The sequence below is a fragment of the Chiloscyllium plagiosum genome, unplaced genomic scaffold (assembly GCF_037043375.1).
Source record: "Chiloscyllium plagiosum isolate Xiang-an unplaced genomic scaffold, Cpla_swu_hap1 HiC_scaffold_16, whole genome shotgun sequence".
Lineage (NCBI taxonomy): Eukaryota > Metazoa > Chordata > Chondrichthyes > Orectolobiformes > Hemiscylliidae > Chiloscyllium > Chiloscyllium plagiosum.
In genome coordinates this window covers 81759199-81780841 of record NW_028270154.1, presented here as the reverse complement: position 1 = coordinate 81780841, position 21643 = coordinate 81759199, and the positions used below count along the sequence as shown (strand labels likewise).

General features: G+C 41.8%; 1 protein-coding gene across 1 annotated transcript in view; it reads right to left on the bottom strand.

Moving 5' to 3' along the window:
• Positions 1-21643, bottom strand: part of LOC122556798 (dedicator of cytokinesis protein 2-like) — a 754195-nt gene that overhangs the window by 599628 nt on the left and 132924 nt on the right. Inside the window, exons 11-12 of the mRNA XM_043703987.2 lie at positions 10705-10780; positions 5291-5370 (exon numbers count right to left, since the gene is read on the bottom strand). Coding sequence (XP_043559922.1) covers positions 5291-5370; positions 10705-10780 — 156 coding nt within the window. The remainder of the gene's footprint in view (positions 1-5290; positions 5371-10704; positions 10781-21643) is intronic.

The window sequence follows — 21643 nt, the reverse complement described above, 5'->3', positions numbered from 1 at the left end:
CCTGTATCTCTTCTTTTGGGCTTTTCGAACTTACCCTCCCTGGATATGCACGGAAAGAGATTATTTTCTATTCTCTCTTTCTGTGCAAGGAAAAATATTTTGGTAAACTGGGTGGCTGAGGGCCCCCCTGGACTTTCAAATTGGCACAGATTAATTATGGAATGTATTCCCCTTGACTTCCTTACAAATATGGTGCACCGAAAGACCGAATTATTCCATAAAATATGGCAGTCCTTCTTGAATTATATAAATACAGATAATTTGGCTATCCTAACAAGGGCTTTTATTTAATTGAGATTGTGAACCTGGCTGGTCCGGGGCCCCTTGGGAGAGGAATCCAGCACGAATACGGGTTTTGTTACATTTGATGTTAACACATTTTGAGTGTGTATCTCACTACCCAATTTCTGTGTTATCCGTTGATTTTTTCTCTTCTTTCTCTTATTTGAATAATGTAAGAGACTTAATTATACACTCTGGTTAGTTGTAGGTTAGATTAGTAGTTAGTTGAGTTTTGTTTTTTTTCTCTCGGTATTTTTCTTCTGTTAAATTTTGGTTATTATTTATTTAAGATTTAATTGTACATCAATGTGTATACTTGGGTTTCTTTTATTTTTGTAAACTTGTAAAAATGTTAAATTTTCAATAAAAGTATCTATAAAACAAGACTCTATACTTACATCACCTATATCTTTCCTCAATCACATATTACCCCTAGATTCTAACCTGACAGCCAACCCATCCCTCTTGTTCCTTGTTTGAATGTTCAGTTGGTGCCAAGAGCATGGAGTCCAATCCCTATTCCATCTCGGGTGAATTGGTTACCAGCATCATTGCCCTCCCCAACGCAAAGTTTGGAATGAAGGATAAACCCTGCCCTCTGGCAGAGGACTGAAGAGGACAAAGGTTTAACAGCAAAAGGTGAAAGGCACTGATAATCCCTCCATCATGCATACTATCTAACAATATTACCAAGATTAGACTCTTACCCATTTATATAGATGAGCCAGAGAAAGCATTCTATCCGGGTGCATCACGGCTTGGTACAGCAGCTGCTCTGCCCAGGACCGTAAGAAACTACAGAGAGTTGTGAACACAGCCCAGTCCATCACACAGGCCAACATTCCATCTGTTGACTCCATCTGCACTTCTCACTGCCTCGGGAAGGCAACTAACATCATCAAAAACTTCTCCCACTCCAGTTGTAATCTTTTCCAACGTGTTCCGTTGGGCAGAAGATACAAAAGCTTAAACACACCTACCTACAGGTTCAAGAACAGCTTCTTCCCCACTGCTATCAGACTTCTGAATGGACCTCTCAAATTTTAAATTTAATGTTGATCTTGCTCTTTGTGCAACAGCCGTAACTTGGTATTCTCACTCTGTTCGATTACCCGAATGCACTTTGTACGGTATGATCTGCCTGTACTGCGTGCAAAACAAAACTTTTCACTGTACCGAGGTATATGTGACAATGATAAATCAAATCAAATCAAAAATATGGCATGGAGTTATATGAGGCTAAGCTGACATGGAAATTATTGAGCCATTTTAGGTTAGCGATCGAGAAGGCATAGAGTGTGGATATCGGCGATGGATAGAATTATGTTGCTTAATCATTCCAGATATTATCTATGGACGTATAGCATCCATTGCTATCTTGGAGATTAATTAAAGGAAAGCTTGGAGAAAGTGCAGCTATAACAGTGAGACAAAGGATTCAGTTGAAATATTGAGAGAATGAAAGATGAAGCGATAAACTAACTTCAACTGAAGAGCAGCTTATTTATTTTAATTTCAGAGTGGGTTTGATAATTCCTCATTATGGGAGCAGTGGAGTCCACTAATAGAAAACAAAACAAAAATTGCAAAGAGAGATTTATCATCACACCTTCATGGCAGAGCAGGCAACATTTTAATTGGTGAATTAAATCTGAGAGTGACTGGCCTCAGCGAGCTTAAAAACAATCATTTGCATTTACCGTACACACCCATGAAATTGCAACCTCTCGTGTTAAACTCAGCCTCATGATTTCTGAGACAAGCTAGACTTAATTTTTCATGTCCCTCCTTTAAAAGACAACACTCGCTTTTCAGGAATCAAAGGCCAAAGATTTTGAAACAATGTTTCTTCCTGGAGTTAAAGATTTGATTTCATTGCAAATGCATAAAGTTCCCAATACTATAGGAGTCATCAACTTTAATATGGATGAAATGTATCTAATTTATAATGTCATAAAATAATTAAGCGTTTCTTAAGTAATATAAATCTTCTGATGTTTTTATTGCAAGAATATTTTCTGTTGGATTTCACTTAGGCCCAATTCAAGTCCATATGCCAACCCTTCACATAATTATTTGTGTAAAAGTCCGTTCCATGAAACTTGACCTCAAAGAAAGGTTTGATTTTTACATGATTATCCCAACCACAGTATGAACAAAGAGGCAGGGACGGAGGGAACAAGCAGAGGGGGACGTGGGAAGCACTGTTGCACTGAGGGAAGACAAAGGTTTATCTTTCCTCTAAGTCCTACCGTTAAATTTGTGAAGATGTAAACACTATTGTTAGACTCTGTTTCTTGGCCACAGGCTATCAGGTTGAACCGCTGGCTGGCGAGTAAGGAGACTGATGACACCAGGTTATTCCCAACATCTTTGTTCCTTCCCCTGACATCTTCCTGTGCAAACTCAGGAGATGCAAAACCTGCCCTTTTTGCTGCCTCCATTTCTACCATGCGGGAACTGAAGCTTTCCATGTGGGTGAAACCACGATTTCATTATACTTATTTCAGTTCAGTGTATTATGTTCTCGCCTCACAATGCAGGCTTTTCAATAACAGGGAGACTGAGTGCAGTCCACATCATTTCCTCACAGTCTGCATGTGTGATCCCAAAATTCCATTTACTCGCCATTCCAATTCACCACTCCCCTCCTACACTGATCTCTCTGCCCTCTGTCCCCTACACTGTTACAATTATGTCCAATGGAAATACTAGGAACAGCACACACTCTTTCAAGTAGGCATTTTACGGCCTTCCTTACTCACACTGTGCTACAAGATTTCAGATTTCAACCTCTGGTCCCATTTTTCAGAGATCCAAGGGTTAGTAATGAGAGTGCTATTGCAATTTGTAACTCCTACTGCCCCTCTCTCTTATTGTACATCATCATATTGTTGTTCACTTCATACCTCTGTCATTCTTTGCCATCATAATCCTTGCTTTTGATCTTCCCTTGATAACCTGAAATATTTATCATGGGGTAGCTTTATTTTTTTTTAAGGACAATCTGAGAGGACATCCAGAGACACAAGTTGAAGGAGGAAAATTCCAAATTCAGACCCGAGAGAGTTGAATGCATGGCTGGAGTGATGGGACAAAGTTAAACAAGGACACAGAAGAAGCCATAACTGGGTCAATGCTGAGTCTCCAGAATCTTACAGAGCTGAAGGAGATTATAAAGATAAGGAGAAGCAAGGCCACAGAGAGATTTAAACCAAAGGATAGGAAATTTAATTTGGTAGTGTTGGTGGGTTGGGAGAAAGTGAGGACTGCAGATGCTGGAGACCAGAGTTCAAAAGTGTGGTGCTGGAAAAACACAGCAGGCCAGGCAGCATCCGAGGAGCAGGGGAATCGATGTTTTGGGCTTATACCCGAAACGTCGATTCTCCTGCTCCTCGGATGCTGCCTGGCCTGCTGTTTTTTTGGTGGGTCGGGAGCCAACAAAGATCAGCTGACGGGGCAACAAGACCTTTGTAAGAAGTTTTGAGGCAACACTTCAGACTTTTGGTCAAGCTAAGGTTTGTGGAAAGTGTTGGATGGGAAATTGGCTAGGGCAGCCTTGGAATGGTGCAGTCTGGAGACCACAAAAACATATTTGAGGGTTTCAGGAGAAGACCTGTGGCTGGGCCTGAGACAAGCAAGCGCACAAAATTGGAAGTAGATGCTTTTTGGTGATGGAGATGATTTCAGGAAGCTTGGCTGAAGGTTAGTCTGGTTCAAGCTCACATGGTGACCGTGGAGAATGATGGAAACAGAGAGTGCAACAGTCAGGGGGTCAAAGGCAACAGTTTTTATTATTAATAGAATGAATGGGCACAACTTGTGAAAGAACTCATAGAATCATAAAATTACATAGCACGGAAACAGACCCTTCAGTCCAACTTATCTGCGCTGACCAGATATCCTATACTAATCTAATCCCATTTTCCAACACTTGGCATATATCCCGCTAAACTCTTCCTAGTCATGTACTCATCCCAATGTCTTTTAAATATTGTCATTGTACTGTACCCACTTTCGCCACGTCCCCCAGCAGCTCATTTCATGCATGCAACACCCTCTGCATGAAAAAATCACCCCTCAGGTCCTTTTAAATCTTCCCCCTCTCACCTTAAACCTTTTGCCTCTAGTTTCTCCTACTCTGAGAAAAAGACTTTGGCTATTCACCCTATCTATGCCCCACATGATTTTATAAACCTCAATAAGGTCACCCTTCAGTGTCAGGGGAAAATAGAACGCAACCTATTCAGCCTCTCCCTGTAGCTCAAACCCTCCAAACGCAGCAACATCCTTGTAAATCTTCCAATGACTCTCAAAAATATTCCAAATGACCTTGGGGCTTGGTTGAACAGTTAAGTCTCCTCTATTTGTAATCCAGATCCTTCAGCAGTACCGACTGCAGTGCAGACCAATAGCAGGACCTTTCAGTCCAATACAACATCATCAAAATGTGTTTCCAAAAAATGACTTTGTATTCTTTAAAGAGGTTATTTCTTCAGACTTATCTGCTGGCAACAATCTCACTAGACAAAAATAAAAAGGGTCGCAGATAAGACCTAATTTTCTAAAACTACTTGGCTCAGTTTCACTTAGCCTCCCAAAAATATGGAGTCAAGTTCTACTCCTGGACCTGAACAGATCATTCCAGCTGTGTTATCCAACTGGACAACTAAGAGCCATTAGGTAAGACAATAAACTGGTAGTTTATCTGCCTATTCTGATGGAATTAATGATCCATCACACAGACAGTTCTCAACCAATGCCTAAGCACAGCCTAACTGCACGGTGATTTTGTAGGTTTCTACTGTTTGAACCCAGCCAATATTGTCCACATGACAGTAGTCCCTGCACTTCACATTAATTCATTTCAGATATCTCTGCAAAATACAATAGAGCACTACAGTATTTTTAAATTAATAGGTAATTTTAATAATACATTAATTGATTTTAATATTATGGGCAAATAAGAAAAGAAGAAAGCTCCACGTTGTTTGATTAAGAGGATTACCTTGACCCTTTTCATCTCCTGTCTTGGTAGAAATTACTCTATTAACTAGAGAGTGCAGAAAATCATTTTCTGCCATAAACCTGCAACAAATCATATAATTAAAATTAGTTGAAATGCAAATGAAGCAGCTTACAACTGTCAAAGTAATTCTTTCATCGGAGGGTTTAAACATGAAGATGTTTCTGAACATCACGATATCTATCAGTAATTGTAAACAGTATCTGCATGACTACAATACGAATCAAATGGAAAATGGTTAAGACACAGTAAAGTATAACTGCTAGAATTATTCATATCGAGGATATTTGAGAGCATTTGGCCTAAATTGTTGCGGTTTGTTTGTGCTGGGTTTTGGATTGCCAAATTAAGTTGGACCATATTCCAGCAGAAAACCAAAAGAGCTCCGGATGCTTCATATTCCAGAAGAGGTTGTCATATGACCTCTCGCCTCCAATTGCCCTGTCCATTCTTGAGAATTAACCACATGCCCAACCATCTCAGCAATAATGGTGGCCACACTACCCACAATCCTCTGCACCGATGGATATGTGCTATATTTTGACGCATTTTAACCAGAGGGCAAGTTAAAGCTCTTCTGCTTCCTGACAGTACAGCCCAAGCAAATCAGAAGAATAAAATGTCTGAATGGTGCTTCTCCCAAATCATATAAGAAATTAGTCTTAATTCTGGGAGACTGGGATAATTTGTGAGTATTAGCAGTCTTACTGGGGACCTACAATGCTGGCAGAGTGCTTTGCATATTTGATGTTTTCCCTGTTTCTTTATTCTAGGTCCTGACTTTCACTGAAGCTTGTAAGCGGCTTCCAGGTCTGATTCATACCTCTAATTGTCTCAGTATAGGTTCATCTAGTTATATAAAAAAAGACTGAATAGGCTGGGGCATCTTTCACTGGAGCGTAGGAAGTTGAGGGGTAACCTTATAGCTGTTTATAAAATCATGAGGGATGTAGGTAAAGTGAATAGCAATGGTCCTTTCCCTAAGGTGAGGGAGTTCAAAACTAGGGGGCATACTTTTAAAGCAATATATTGAAATGCAAATCTACTAGGTATTTATCCAATTATTCCAAATGGAATTATCTAGTTCCTACTATGACGCCCCTTCTCCAATCAGTACTCTTTCAAAGACCCTTAAAAGACCTTTTGGTCCAACTAGTCCTTGCTGACCATAATTCCAAACTAAACCAGTCCCACCTGCCTGTGTTTGGCCCCATATCCCCCCAAACCTTTCCTATTCATGTACTTATCCAAATGCTTTTCAAATGTTATAACTGTACCCACATCCACCACGTCCTCTGGCAGTTCATTGCACACATTCACCACTCTCAGTGTAGAAAATTTGCCCCTCATGTCTCTTTTAAATCTTTCTAGTAGATTTGCATTTCAATATATTGCTTACTCATTAATAAAATTATGAGTGGCACAGTGGTTCAGTGGTTAACACTGCTGCCTCACAGCGCCGGCACCCAGATTTGATTCCACCCTTGAGCAGCTGCATGTGTGGAGTTTGAACGTTCTCCCTGTGTTTGCATGGATTTCTTCCCACAGTTCAAAGATGTGTAGGTTAGGCAGATTGACCCCATAGTGTGCTGGGAAATGCAGGTTAGGTGGATTAGCCATGGGAAATGCAGTGTTATAGGGATAGGGTAAGGGGAGGGGGGGGGGGGGGTGAGTCTGGGTGGGATGCTTTTTGGAGGGTTGGTGTGGACTTGATGGGCCAAATGGCCTGCTTCCACACTATAGGGATTCTATGATAATGATCAGTTAAAATTGAATTAGGTTCAATTGTTTTTTACACTTTCCAGGATGAGGTTTCTGTGGCACAGAAGAAACCACACTCCCCGTTGTCCCTGTTATCCCCATCTTGATCCAGATTGAACTGAGACCAGTTCGCACAGTACAGATCAAACCTGGGGTTGTCCTCAGATCATGACTTAGAATTCAATTAGTCGGTCCACCTACTTTCTGGGCCATCTCGACAACATTGCAAATGCATCCTTTTTATAAATGTCATCATTGTTGATAGTATTTCCAACTCTGAATCAGAAGGATGACTTTCAAAGTTCACTGTGGGATTTAAAGAACTTATTTAATGCTGACACTTCACTGTGGTGCGGAGGGAGCATTTGGAGATATTAATTTAAATAGGTGTGGGAGATCTCAGTATTACAGGAATAAAGAATTTTCTCAGGCATCTGAAAGCATTGTTCCCTTAAAGAGTGGCACAAAAGCCCAATGAACAGCTCCTTCTGTATCATTTCCTTTCATGGGGAGTTGCTGTGTTGCATTTAATTGCTCCATTTACCAATTTAACTAAGGGATTGAATCTTCCAATTTCTTGGCTCAGTCCAAGTTGCACTGAGATATTTGGAGGCTTTGTTATCACAAGTCCACCTCATTAACTACCTGTCTTGCTCCTTTGGCATCTGATTGCTGACTCAGTTTATCATACACAGCAGCTATTCATGAAATGACAGCACCTAGTGTACTCACACCATCAATAAAAGACCTAAATCTGTGCACCGAGACGACCACGGGCACTCTGAAGACAGCCTGCTCAGTCACAAACAGAATCAGAACACGTTGGAGAAGGGGAAGGTGTCAGCATAGTTCTCCTCCTCTAGGGGGCAAGGAGTGGTATCAATATCCAAAACTGTCACCTGGGTCAGTGCCATCTCCAGAGAACTGCCAGCAGTGTCATGTGATGGTATTTGCTTAAGTACCTTCTCCACTCCTTCAGAGGAAGTGCTGCATTCTTCTCTTTACCATTCCTATTGTTCATGTGCCACCTTCCCTGACTTATACTCACTGTACCCCAACATCCCACCTTACTAGCTCCGCCTATCACTGCAACCGCTGTGTCCACAGTCCCTCAGAATACCTTCACCACCTTTCTTCCATATACACCAGTTGTAACAGCTATGTGGACCGCTGTCAGCTCACTTGCTCCTTCCATTTCTGTCACTAGAGGGGAAGGCAGCCCATAACAGGTATAAAGTGTGTGTGTGTGTGTGTGTGTGTGTGTGTGTGTGTGTGTGTGTGTGTGTGTGTGTGTGTGTGTGTGTGTGTGTGTGTGTGTGTGTGTGTGTGTGTGTGTGTGTGTGTGTGTGTGTGTGTATCTGTGTCCCTGTGTGTCTGTCTGTGTATGTCAATGTCTGTGTGTCCGTGTCCATGTATGTCAATATTATGTGTGCGTGTGGGTGTATATGTGTGCATGTGCGTGCATGTATGTGTGTTTGTCTATGTCTATGTGTGTGTGTGTGTCTGTGTGTGTCTGTGTGTGTGTGTGTGTGTTTGAGGCAGGGGTGTGGGTGGCACTAACATCTGGTTCCACATCCCCAATGAGGAGAGAAACCAGCCCTCTCATGACCCCTTCATGTAGGGATGCAGAAACATCCATGTCTATCAAACGAGTGTGGACCAGTCCACCACTTCCCCATGAACTATGTGCTCCAACTCATTCCACATGTAGCCATTGGCCATGGTGCCTTCCCTTCCTGTGTCAGCAGGTCCTGCTCACTCCCCTCACAACGGTGTAACACCCAGCTCCCACAGAAACCGCCTCCCTGGGAAAGCCTTGGAGGAAGCATCGCTTAGGTTGCTGCCTGCACACCCCACCGGCTCAGATACTGACACTTTGTCAGGGAGGGTAGCATTAGACAGTGTGGGAATCTGGTGAGCGCCTCACTGTGACAGCACCACGGCTCGCTGAGGAAGATGTGACCCAGGCCGCTGGCATTCAGATGGCTGACAGAGACCAGACACCTGCTCAGGCTAGGGCAGGAGAGGACTTTGTGGAGTCAGGAATCAGGGAGGGACAAGAGCAGCAATCCTGTCCCTAACCCAAACCCTTAATGCCTGGCTCCCTCAGTACGTAAAGATATAATTATCCAGCACTGTCTGTGCCAGGGGGATGTAACATACAGAGAAGGCCAATGCAGTAGGATGGCCTGGAAGTGAGCAGCCTGTTTTAGATTTGATTAGATTAGATTACTTCGGTCCAACAAGTCCACACCGACTCTATGAAGAGCATCCCACCCAGACCCATTGCCCTACATTTACCCATTGCCCTACAAGATGATTAGGGGGTTAGATAGGGTTGACAGTGTGAACCTTTTCCCGCGTATGGAGTCGGGTATTATAAGGGGGCATAGCTTTAAATTAAGGGGGGGTAGATATAGGACTGAAGTTAGGGTTAGGTTCTTCACTCAGCGAGTCGTAAGTTCATGGAATGCCCTGCCAGTAGCAGTGGTGGACTCTCCCTCTTTATGGGCATTTAAGCGGGCATTGGATAGGTATATGGAGGATAGTGGGTTAGTATAGGTTAGGTGGGCTTGGATCGGCGCAACATCGAGGGCCAAAGGGCCTGTACTGCGCTGTATTCTTCTATGTTCTATGTTCTATTTACCCCTTCACCTGACACTACGAGCAATTTAGCATGGCCAATTCACCTAACCTGTACATCTTTGGATTGTAGGAGGAAACTGGAGCACCCAGGGGAAACCCAGACATGGAGAGAATGTGCAAACTCCACACAGACAGTTGCCCGAGGTGGGAATTGAACCCAGGTCTCTGGTGCTGTGAGGCAGCAGTGGTGTATGGATACATGACTGATATTCTTCCCCAACAAATGCCTGAGATTAGTGAATGCTCTAGCCCCTCCCTCACAAGTCGAGTCACGTACCCTGCCCACTCTGAGTCTGCTCACAATCAGTTTGTTCCTCATTCCCCACTTTCCCGGCACAACAGAAATCGACTGTGAGTGCTCCTCTTCCAGCACCTTCCTGTCTCAGTCTGAACACATCAGTGAGATCCGGAAAAACCACATCCCCTTCCCAATAACCCACCCGCTCAACCCCATAGGCTTAACACATCCCCGTGACCCCAGCTGACCTATCTACACATGGATAAAAAACAAAAGAACTGCAGATGCTGGAAATCAGAAACAAAAGCTGAAATTGCTGGAAAAGCTGAGCAGGTCTGCAGAGAAATCAGAGTTCATGCTTCAGGTCCAATGGCCCTTCCTCAGCACTGAATAACTTACTGTTTCCTGATTATGTGTAATTAACAATATGTCAGTCTAAAGAAGGTTCAAAACCATTTACAGAGAGCTGATTGGTGTTAACAAAGTTTCTATAGAAATTTGGTTTTCGGTTGGTCACTTTGACATTCAGCTCATAACCTCATCAGCACAGAATGATCACATCCCATCTTGATGATCTCAAATGAAATCTTGACAGCATTGGAATTAAGGGGCCAAAGAGAACAAGAGTTGTATTGATAACAAATATCAGCCAAGATGGATCTTTATGTTCGACCTCTTGCTTAAAGGAACATCATTATCAAAAACAATTGATGTCATCATCCCAAACTGACAACTGTGCTTTTTGACTTACGGGTGGAAAGGAATAAAATGTTGTTTCTCTTCATCACTTTCTGTTTTGCACTTCACGATATCGGTGATGTCCATCACTAGAAACAGAGAGGGAGAGAGACAAACACACAGAAACAGGAAATGTTAATTTGTACATCTCCTATCAGGTCTGTATTACACACGTCTCCAGTCCAACAACAGAAAACAGATTCCACCATCCTTTCAGCACAACTGCAGAGAGATAATAATTGCTGCCCTGACAATATCATCCAAATCAACCAAACATTTTCAAAGTCCAATATTTCTCAACTTAAATATAAATAAACGATGCAATTTTAACAACAAGAAAACCTATTTGACTCCCTCTGTTTTCTCTATAAATGCGAGCCAATAGTATTAGAACTTGTATTTATGTTACTTCCTTAAAAGTTCCAAGGAACTGTACCAGACAAAACTTAACACTGAGAAGATGCTAGGACTGATAATCAAAAACTTGAGTGAAGAGGCATCAAGTATCGAAGAAGGAAGTGGACAATGGAGGGGTTCAGAGAAAGAATTCCTGAGCCTTGGACCTTGGCAGATGATGATACAAGTGCTGATGGCAGGGAGCAACAAAAATCGAGGATGCTCAAAAAGGCTGGAGTTGGAGAAGTACAGATTTGGGAAGGAGGCTGCAGAGTTAGGAAGAATGGGGCCATGGTAGGCTTTGAACCAGCAGTCAAGGAGAGAGGAATGAACTGAAGCTTAACTCTTTGAGCCAAGACTACTTAAGTTATAAAACTTCGGCAGCCAATCAGACTACTGTCCGTGAGTCACCCAGTCTCTCTGTCAACAATGCTCTTAGTTTATGATAAAGTCTTAGCCATCTGAACTGTCAGTCAGAATGTAGATCCTGGAAGGAGGATACAACATGCATTTAATTAATCCAGAGCAGGTATTCACCAAAACTGAATAAAAGCAAACTCTAATGATTGTCAAAGGCACTTGTCAGTGAACATACCCAACCTAGTTAACTAACACTTGGCATTTCTATTGTTTACAGCAATGCTGGCAGATCTGGGACTAATCTGATATGTATCTTGCCACTTGAGAAGATTAACCAATTACCACTTGAAACCGTTATTGTGTGAGCCAAGATGAATCACCTTTTGAAAAAAAACATAATGGACAAAGAAACCAGTGGCTTACTTTTAAAAAGAATGAATGATTTGGACTAGGAAGTTAACCCCTAATGTGTTACTCAACCACCACATTCAGAAAATTCAACGTGGGCAACCTAGCCAAATATTCAACTTTCAAAAAAAGTCATGTAGATACTCTCCACCATTGTAGAGCAGCTTTGTTTATTGATTCTAAAACATTGTTTCCACACATAAGAGGTCCACTAATTATTTGCACTGATTGAAGATTCCAAAACTGTGGGGCATAGACAACAGATTAGAGCCAGACCATTCAGGAGAGATGTTAGGAAGCACTTCTTACACACTGTCTTCCACAAATGGTAGTAGATGCAGGATCAGTTCTTAACTTAAACCTGAGAGAGTTTTTTTTTGTTAAGCAAAGGTATTAAGGGATATGGATGCTGGAGTTAGGCCACAGATCAGCCATGATCACATAAAATAGCGGAACAGGCTTGACGGGCTGAATGGCCTACTCCTGTTCCTATGTTGAGAAAGTTGTTAAGGCATCTTGAAAATGGCCTGGACCAATACAGGGTTAAACAACTTTTGTGGGATGCAGTTTCCTGAATTGCCCCTATTTGTGTAAAAAAATGTGCACAATGACGTTCAATTTTCAGCCTCTCAATGAGAAGCTGCTATTGAACAATGACTCTTTGTCCTATCATCATCTGCTTTGACACATATTCACTTTTCTCACACTGGCTTTTGCATACAGGTACTTTTTTCTGGAACATTCTTGGTCTTATTGTGCTACTAAATAATACTTACAGGGTTTTTATGGGAGAAGGATAACTGTAAGTTTATTTATGAAGCATCTTACAGTGGCTTCATCTTGCCAAAAGGCTGCAACAGATGACTGCATCACTTCCTGCAAAGTCATGTCCTGTCTTATTAACCTATTACATGGTCAGAATTTCCTCTCTATAATACAATTAATACAATTCTGAATTATTGAGGATATCAACAGATGTTGTATCCTTCATAAAATTTATGAGTATTAAGCTAATCCATGATAACATTTCACAGAGTTGTGTCAAATGCCTCTTAGTTGCGCCTTCTACAAATGACTCGAGCTACAGTTTGGTACGAAGGTTTTCATCCTTAAATTCATTCACTTGTTTGCTGATTTTGGAGGCTGTCATTGTTTATTCCAACAATGAACTGTCTTAAAACACTGCAGCAGGCAGTCCCACGCTGAGTTACCCAAGATGGATTTCCGAGCAATGACCCGTTTGTTCATGATGTATGGTCATTCAGGAGACATCTAAATTGTGTGTTTACAAATCTTAAAGGGAAGAAAATTGTAGAGAATGGAGAAAAATAGGGAAGTTGGACTAATAGGATTTCTTTGAAGAGTTCATACTGGCCAAATGGCTGCCTTTTATGTTATAAGTTTTACCATTCTTTCATAGAATCCCAACAGTGTGGAAGCAGATCATTTGACCCATCTAATCCACACTGACCCATCTCCTTCCCCCCCCACCCCAAAGAGCATCCCACCCACTCCCTGTTACTCTGCATTTCCCAGGCTAACCCACCTAGCCTGCACACCCCTGGACACTTTAACATGCCAATCTATCTAATCTACACATCTTTGGACTTTGGGAGAGAGCCAAAGCACCCAAAGGAAACTCACATAGACACGGGGAGAGTGCGCAAACTCCGCACAGACAGTCACCTGAGGGTGGAATCAAACCCGGGACCATGGAGCTGTGAGGCAGCAGTGCTAACCATTGATACACCGTACATTGCTGAGAAACTATGAAAATTGCCGTAAGTCAGCGTTTTTTAAATCATTCATGGGATGAAGGCGTCACTGGCCAGGCCAGCATTTATTGCCCATCCCTAATTGCCCAGAGGGCAGTTAAGTGTCAACCAAGTTGCTATGGGTCTGGAGTCACATGCAGGCCAGACCAGGTAAGGATGGCGGTTTCCTTCCCTAAAGGACATTAGTGAACGAGATGGGGTTTTCCCAACAATCAGCAATGGATGCATGGTCAGCTCTAGTGTTGTGGATCAAGTCAGACCTTCTCAAAACATTTCAAGAAAGTAGCTCGGACCCTAGCTTTGTTAGTTGTTTCAAACATGTGTCCTGTGGATAGTGATGCAGCTGGCCCAATCACTTGGTGTTTAAAAAAGCAGAATTTATTTGCAAGATTACACAAACAAAAGGGAACAGAATATAGAATAACTTAACCTATCCGAAAAACCCAATAGACCACCCCAACTTAATGATGCTGTTCCAAATTCCCACAACAATCCCCATAAACACTCCATTGCAAAAAAAAAGGTAAAATCAAAACAGGGTCTTACAGGATTGACGTCAAAGAGAGAGATGGCTGAGAGACTCAGCATGGAACACTTTCTACCATGTAGCTGTTTGTTTGACCAGCAGCCATAAAACAAACCAATCCAAACCAAAACGAGAGAAAAGCTGAACTGGGAGAACTGGCCAATCCCCTTTAATTGTACAACTGTTTTTTTTTAACTTGCAAGCCTTTTGGCTGAGGCAGTATCTGTTAGCTATAATCAAATTGGTAAAAACAATGACTGCAGATGCTGGAAACCAGATTCTGGATTAGTGGTGCTGGCAGAGCACAGCAGCTCAGGCAGCATCCGACGAGCAGCAAAATCGACGTTTCGGGCAAAAGCCTTTTGGGTTCCTGATGAAGGGCTTTTGCCCGAAATGTCGATTTTGCTGTTCCTCGGATGCTGCCTGAACTGCTGTGCTCTGCCAGCACCACTAATCCAAAATATAATCAAATTGGCCCTAAAACCTATCCAAGCCAAATCTCTCGGTCATTCTGCGTTTATGACCCTTTTAAAAAATACAAGGACAACATAACCTTGTTAAAAGAGCAGCATCATCACATTAGACTCCTAATTACACTTTTTGTTTGATTTCTAATTCCACCATCAGCTGTGATGGGTTTTGAACTTGGGTCCCCAAAATCGTACCTGGGTCTCTAGATTAACATTCTAGTGACAATACCAGTAGACCACCACCTTCCCTTATAACAAGGTAAAGCAAAACAAAGAATAATAATGGAGAATAACCCTGCACTATTGGCAGGGTGGGTGGCTGGATTAACAGAGTCCTTGTTAATAATGGGTTTTAACCATTCCCAGAACAAGTTCTGCAGTTCTGAAGAAGAGCTGGAAATGTGTTGCTGGAAAAGCGCAGCAGGTCAGGCAGCATCCAGGGAACAGGAGAATCGACGTTTCGGGCATAAGCCCTTCTTCAGGAATGAGGAAAGTTTGTCCAGCAGGCTAAGATAAAAGATAGGGAGGAGGGACTTGGGGGAGGGGCGTCGGAAATGTGACAGGTGGAAAGAGGTCAAGGTGAGGGTGATAGGTCAGACTGGGGTGGGGGCGGAGAGGTCGGGAAGAAGATTGCAGGTTAGGAAGGCGGTGCTGAATTCGATGGATTTGACTGAGACAGGGTGGGGGGATGGGAAATGAGGAAACTGGTGAAATCCGAGTTCATCCCTTGTGGTTCTGAAGAAGAGTCATGCCAGTCAAAATGTTAACTCTGCTTCTCTCTCCAGAGTGAAAATAACCCACAATATCAGGTTATAGTCCAACAGGTTTATTTGGAAGCACTAGCTTTTGGAATGCTGCTCCTTCACGAGGTGGTTGTCAATGCAATTCTTAAATTTGTCCATCCCAATCCAACATCCATTCCTCCAAATTTCTCTGCAGAGGCTGCCAAACCCGTTGAGTTCCTCCAGCATTTTCAGTGTTTGTATCCATTTAATCCCTTCTGCTCACTTTGATAACCCAACATGAACCTTCCTCCCAGCCCTGTCCCCTTGCTCCTCTATCCAGACAGTAGTAGAGAGAGGTAGTGTCGAGAGGGTGGGAACTGTTGACACAGAGATGAATAACTTGGAGATGGAGAGGTGGCAAGACGACTCCTTACTTGGCAATAAAACGACCTTGGAGAAAGTGAGGACTGCAGATGCTGGAGATCAAAGTCAAGAGTGTGTGGTGCTGGAAAAGCTCTGCAGGTCAGGCAGAATCCAAGGAGCAGGAAGATTGACATTTCGGGCAGGAGCCCTTCATTAGGAATGAGGTTGGGAGCCTCGGAGGTGGAGAGATAAATGGGAGGGGGGGTGGGGCTGGAGAGAAGATAGCTGAGAGTGCAATAGGTGGATGGAAGGTGATATGATAGGTTGGCGAGGAGGGTGGAGCAGATAGATGGGAAGGAAGATTGACAGGTGGGACAGTTCATGGGGTGGTGCTGAGCTGGAAGATTGGAACTGGGCTGAGGTGGGGGAAGGGGAAATGAAGAAACTGATGAAGTCTACATTGATGCCCTTGGGGTTGAAGGGCCCCAAGGTGGACGATGAGGCGTTCTTCCTCCAGACAGGTGGTGAGGGAGTGGCCACTTGCCTTAATGGTGATGGCTGAGCATACACCAGTTTCTGGGGCTGGAAAACTTTATCATTGCTTCATCAATATTCATTAATGTTGGAAAGATGCATGTGGGAGAGTCTAACCGACGTAATGTCAGAATGCATCTGCTGCTCCATTTATTGAATATAAGAGAGTGTCAGGACACAATATTGAATTTTTCATCAAAGCAGCTATTTCGTAAATGTCTCTGACATGCATCTCTCCAAATTTCTGCAATGTAAGATAAACAGAGTGTTACATAGACTGTGACTGGAATAAAATTCAGAACTGCAATTTAACCGCTCCTCCCCCCGTGTGCCCTGTCAGGAAATGCGTTAAATGAGTTTGGGCAGTCCGTAGTTATTTCTATAGCAGAAATGCAATCAAAAATTGGTATTCCTTCATCGATCACTGTCCTAGGCATTAAAGGCAGAAATGGAAAATTAATATTCGGTGCGGGGATGAAGATGTTACCTCACAATGTCGGTTTTTAAGTAAATTACTGGAGCTGATTCTGGTATCTGGAAGTGATTGATTTTGACAGTGATGTCCTCTCTACAAAAACATGGCCTGGTGACAAGCGCATGATAACTTACGTGGGTCCACCAAACTAGTACAGAGAAACACTCTAAGATGAACTTTCCAAGGAGGAGAAGGAAGCACAGCTTAGTGGGAGATCAAAAGCAAATAAAACTGGAAAGAAACGCAAGCATTGGAAGATGGTGTAAATCAGAGGAAGTTTCTGTAGTGATTGGAACCAGGTGGATCTTATTGACTACGAGATCCTTGATTGTGGGGTTGTTAAGCTGGGCCAGTCAGGAAGACACTGGCTGACCCAGATAACCAGGGGATTTAGAATTTCCTCCGTTTGGGGGACTGACTCTGAGGTGGCTGGCCACAGCTAATGTACTGTGAACAAATAAATAAAGGGGGACTTGGTGACATTATACTGGCCCTCTGTGCAGTTATTTCACACTCCAAACTTCCACACAATCCTCTCCGGTCTCAGAATTGCATCAAACTGAATTACAATAATGCGCAGATAGCAGTCCTTTCAGAACGATGAGATTCCCAGGAATCATTTAAAGTGAAGGGCATTCTTGAAAACCTCCCATTTCAACAGCCTTCCATTTAATTTAAACTTCAATTCAATTTAGATTTAGATTTAACGAGCTTCAATTATCCTGACTTGACGATGATCTAGAAGTGAGGAGGCTATGTCACGACAAGGACTGCAGAATTCAGAAGGATGCTCCATCAGGTGAGGCAATATTAAACGTTTTATCTCCATGTGCTGACTGACAATTGACACTGTTCGAGTCAAAGCAAATCAATTCACTATCATTCTAATGGCTGGAATGCAGAAAGCACCATCTTGTGGCAGATCTTTCAGATAACAGTCTTCAAGAATGTGCTGAAATCACATTTATTAAACATTATTGAACCACTCCGGTTCAATTACATTGCATGCCGGGTAAAAAACAGTTCCCTCAACAAATGGAATAGAAGTTCCTTCACTCTGCACATTATAAATAGACCTGATTGAATACATTTAGGCCATCTGAAAACACTGGAATTAGAAAAAGCTCTACACCCTGATTGTATTCCCAACTGGAATGCTATGGCAAGTGGTTCATCTCCTGCTTCCTCCAAAGCTGTCCACCATCTACAAGGCACAAGTCAAGAGTGTAATGGAATACTCTTCATATCCCTGGATGAGTGCAGGTCCAACAACACTCAAGAAGGTCCACTCCATCCAGGTAAAAGCAGACCATTGACATAATACCACCGGCTCACTGTTCCTGAGTAGTGTGTATGATTCTTTTTTCACTCACAGGATGCAAGGGTCTCTGGCTCGGCCAACATTCATTACCTATCCCTCATTGACCAGAGACTAGTGAAGAGTCAATCACATTGCTGTTGGTCTGGACTCCCATGTAGGCCAGACTGGGCAAGGATGGCAGATTTCCTTCCCTAAATTCCATTAGTCAACCATTTTCAAACAACGGATTCGCGGTCATTATTAGAGTCTTAATTCTAGACTTTGACTGAATTCAAATTCAATCATCTGCTGTGGTGGGGATTTGAACTCGGGTCCCCATAACATTTGCTGAGTTTCTGAATTGATAGTTTGGCAATAATACCACTAGGCTATTGCCTCCCCCTAAAAGCTAAACCGTCTTTGACTGCACATTTCAAGCGCGCACCTTCTGTCACATCAAGGGACAATGGCAGCCAATGCAGAGCTACGTTGCCACCTGCAAATGCCCTTCAAATTACATATCATTCTAATTTGGAACTATATGGCCATTCACTCAGTGCTCAAAATACTGAAACACCTTCCTTCCAGCATTGTGGGTGCACCTGAATCACAAGGACTGCAGCAGTTTAAGAATTTAGCTCACCACCAACTTCTCAAGGGTAACTAGGCACGGGCAATAAGTCCTACCCAGTCAGCAATGCCCACATTCAATCAACAAATGAAGATAAGTCTCAACTTGGCAGTTAGGCTGACAAGTCGATATTGCCCACATTGGTAGTATTTGGTAAACTTTTGGCAATCTCATGTGGAGCCGGTATACGTTGAGCAGTGTGTAAAATGGAAAAAAAATGGTGCATTAATGGTTTTCTGTATTAAAAGATGACTGCTGTCCATACAAATCTTTCCGAGTAAATCACTGCAAGGGGTAGTGCATAGCAATGGCATATTTTCATAAAAGATCAATTGTGTAGCTGAAAGAAAAATATACTGAAAATGCCAAATGTTTCACCTTGGGTGAAAAATGAGCAATCTGGACACATGTTTGAAATACTTAATTTCACACAGAAACCTAGAAAGACAAATAATCAACTTGCAATGTCAAGTCAATGGCAAAAACACTTAAATAGAATTTTGGAATATTTAGTCACAATGCAAGCAACATTATGTAGCTATTTTATAATGCATGGAAACAATATAGTATCAGGGAAGGAATGTCACTGCAGAAAGATCACAAAAATCAATTCATAACTCATCAGTTTCATACTTATTTCAAATTAGCTTAATTAACAATATCCCAAGCTCGATACTGACTAGTAATGTCAATTGACTATTAGAGCTTAAAAATGTGTTGCTGGAAAAGCGCAGCAGGTCAGGCAGCATCAAAGGAGAAGGAGAATCAATGTTTCGGGCATAAGCCCTTCTTCAGGATTCCTGAAGAAGGGCTTTTGCCCAAAACGTCGATTCTCCTGCTCCTTTGATGCTGCCCGACCTGCTGCGCTTTTCCAGCAACACATTTTTAAGATATGATCTCCAGCATCTGCAGTCCTCACTTTCTCCTCAATTGACTATTACTCAACTTTCCAGAAAGAAGCAGTCACTAATCATCACATCGAAATGTTTCTTTTATGATTTCAAGGTCTTAACCTTTACCACCCAATCAATCACCCCATTCCACTTCAAAGTCAGTTTATGAGTAGACCACTCCCTTGTGTGAAGAACTCACTGATAATCATCTTACCACGTCTTTTACTTGTACAGAACTATGATCTCTTGTTCTGCTCTTGATTTAATAAGTAGCAGTTCTACTTTCTATAAATATGTTATTAGCTTAACACATTACCACTGAAGCTGTTGAAGTATTGCTTATGATGAGTTATAGAAGACAATGCAAGTCCAGATCATGTGATAAACTGAAACAAATCAAAGGTAAAATAACTGGGATTTAAGAAGAAATTTGTAGGAGACCTTCTCAGAGATAGTGTGGAAAATGGTATAGTTTTTTGATCAAATGCATCTATTAGAAAACATACTCATTTCCGTATTATGGTCTAAAATCAGATGTAACAATTCAAAATTGAATAATAGAAGTATATTGGGGAGGCAGTGGTGAATTGACACTCTCACATACTATAAGGAAACTTGTGAGATCCCTTCTTCTTCAGTAACAAAATAAAAATATAGGAACAGCAGAGAGTATGTAATGGGACAAATCACTCATCTCAAGTTCATTTTTTCCATAAGCTTGCAACAATTTGTTCAAAGAAACACAACCCAATGAAACACAACCCAACCGTCTCAATCTCAAGATGGCACCAATTATTTTTTAAGTGCCGAGAAAGATAAATGTTCTGTGAAATCTTTTCTCACCCTCAAGATAGTTGATTGGAATAAATCTAATCTTATTGCAACTCTATCCAGTTGATTTCCTCAAGCAAATTATTTTACAGTTATTATAGCACCATAACTATTATATCCCATGTATATACTTTATCATTTGCATCTACATGTATTTGTAGAAGCTCTTCTCATTCTAAATGCTATTTTTAGCCCATGATAATACAATGGAGGTATTTACCGGCTGTAAGGCTTTACCTGAACCATTTTAGAATGTATGACTCTAATTCCTAACTGGTGTAGAATCACGACTCAAAAGTGCCTCTCACTTACATTAATTAGCATTCTGGTTCAAATTTAGCATTAAGGTAACAGGTGGTGGAGGGAGGGGGTTGTGATTAATACATGTAGGGGATGCACTTCAAAGGTTTGGGGTAGATGACATGGTTGGGCAGTTGCATGTTGATCAGAGCGGGTCATCGCTGAGTGTGGATGTCTTAAAAAATAATGTCTTAGTTACCTAATAGTAGCATTCCTCAGATGGAGTACAAAGTTTGCCTAACAGTGTTGTATGAGGCAGTTGGCCTCAGCAGTTAGTACGGAACACTGTGTATAGTACCACCCAATAATTAATACATATTTGAGTCCAATTCCTAGTCTTTCGTCTTTCGACCACCATCAGTCCACAACCATGAATTAGTTTAAGGCTAGTCTTGTATCTCTTGGAAGACAGCAATGACTTACATAATGCTAATTTGGATAATTAATTTAAATGTTAATAAAACTTGTTCTTTTTCACTACTATTTTATAAATATGAGTTGTAGTTACTCAGTTATGTGCCTCTCTGCTGTCGACTGTTAGTGGTTAATCCTTTAGAACTTAACCCAAATAAACTCCACAGTCTAGAATCACAAAAGATTGAGGGCAATAAAGCTACCCATAAAAGATCACAGCAGAACCAAATGCCAACAGCAGGAATCCCTTACAGCAAAACAAAACAAAGCAAATTCCAGACTTTTTTTTTAATAAGAAATTATTGAAATGCATGAACTAATTTCCAATGGTCCATGTATCCTCAACTCTTCAAGCTCTGCTTGAGGCAGTGCTCACAGTTCCAAGTTAAATGAAGTCTTTATAACCTCATTATCTATTTTCATTTGGGCTTCAAAGCTAAATCTTATCTCCTTTCACTTGCTGTATCTCCATATTTCATTCATCCCCTTGACTCTCCATCATATTTCCTCTCAACAGCCCTGGAACACAATACATTGTGTAGCTGTTAATT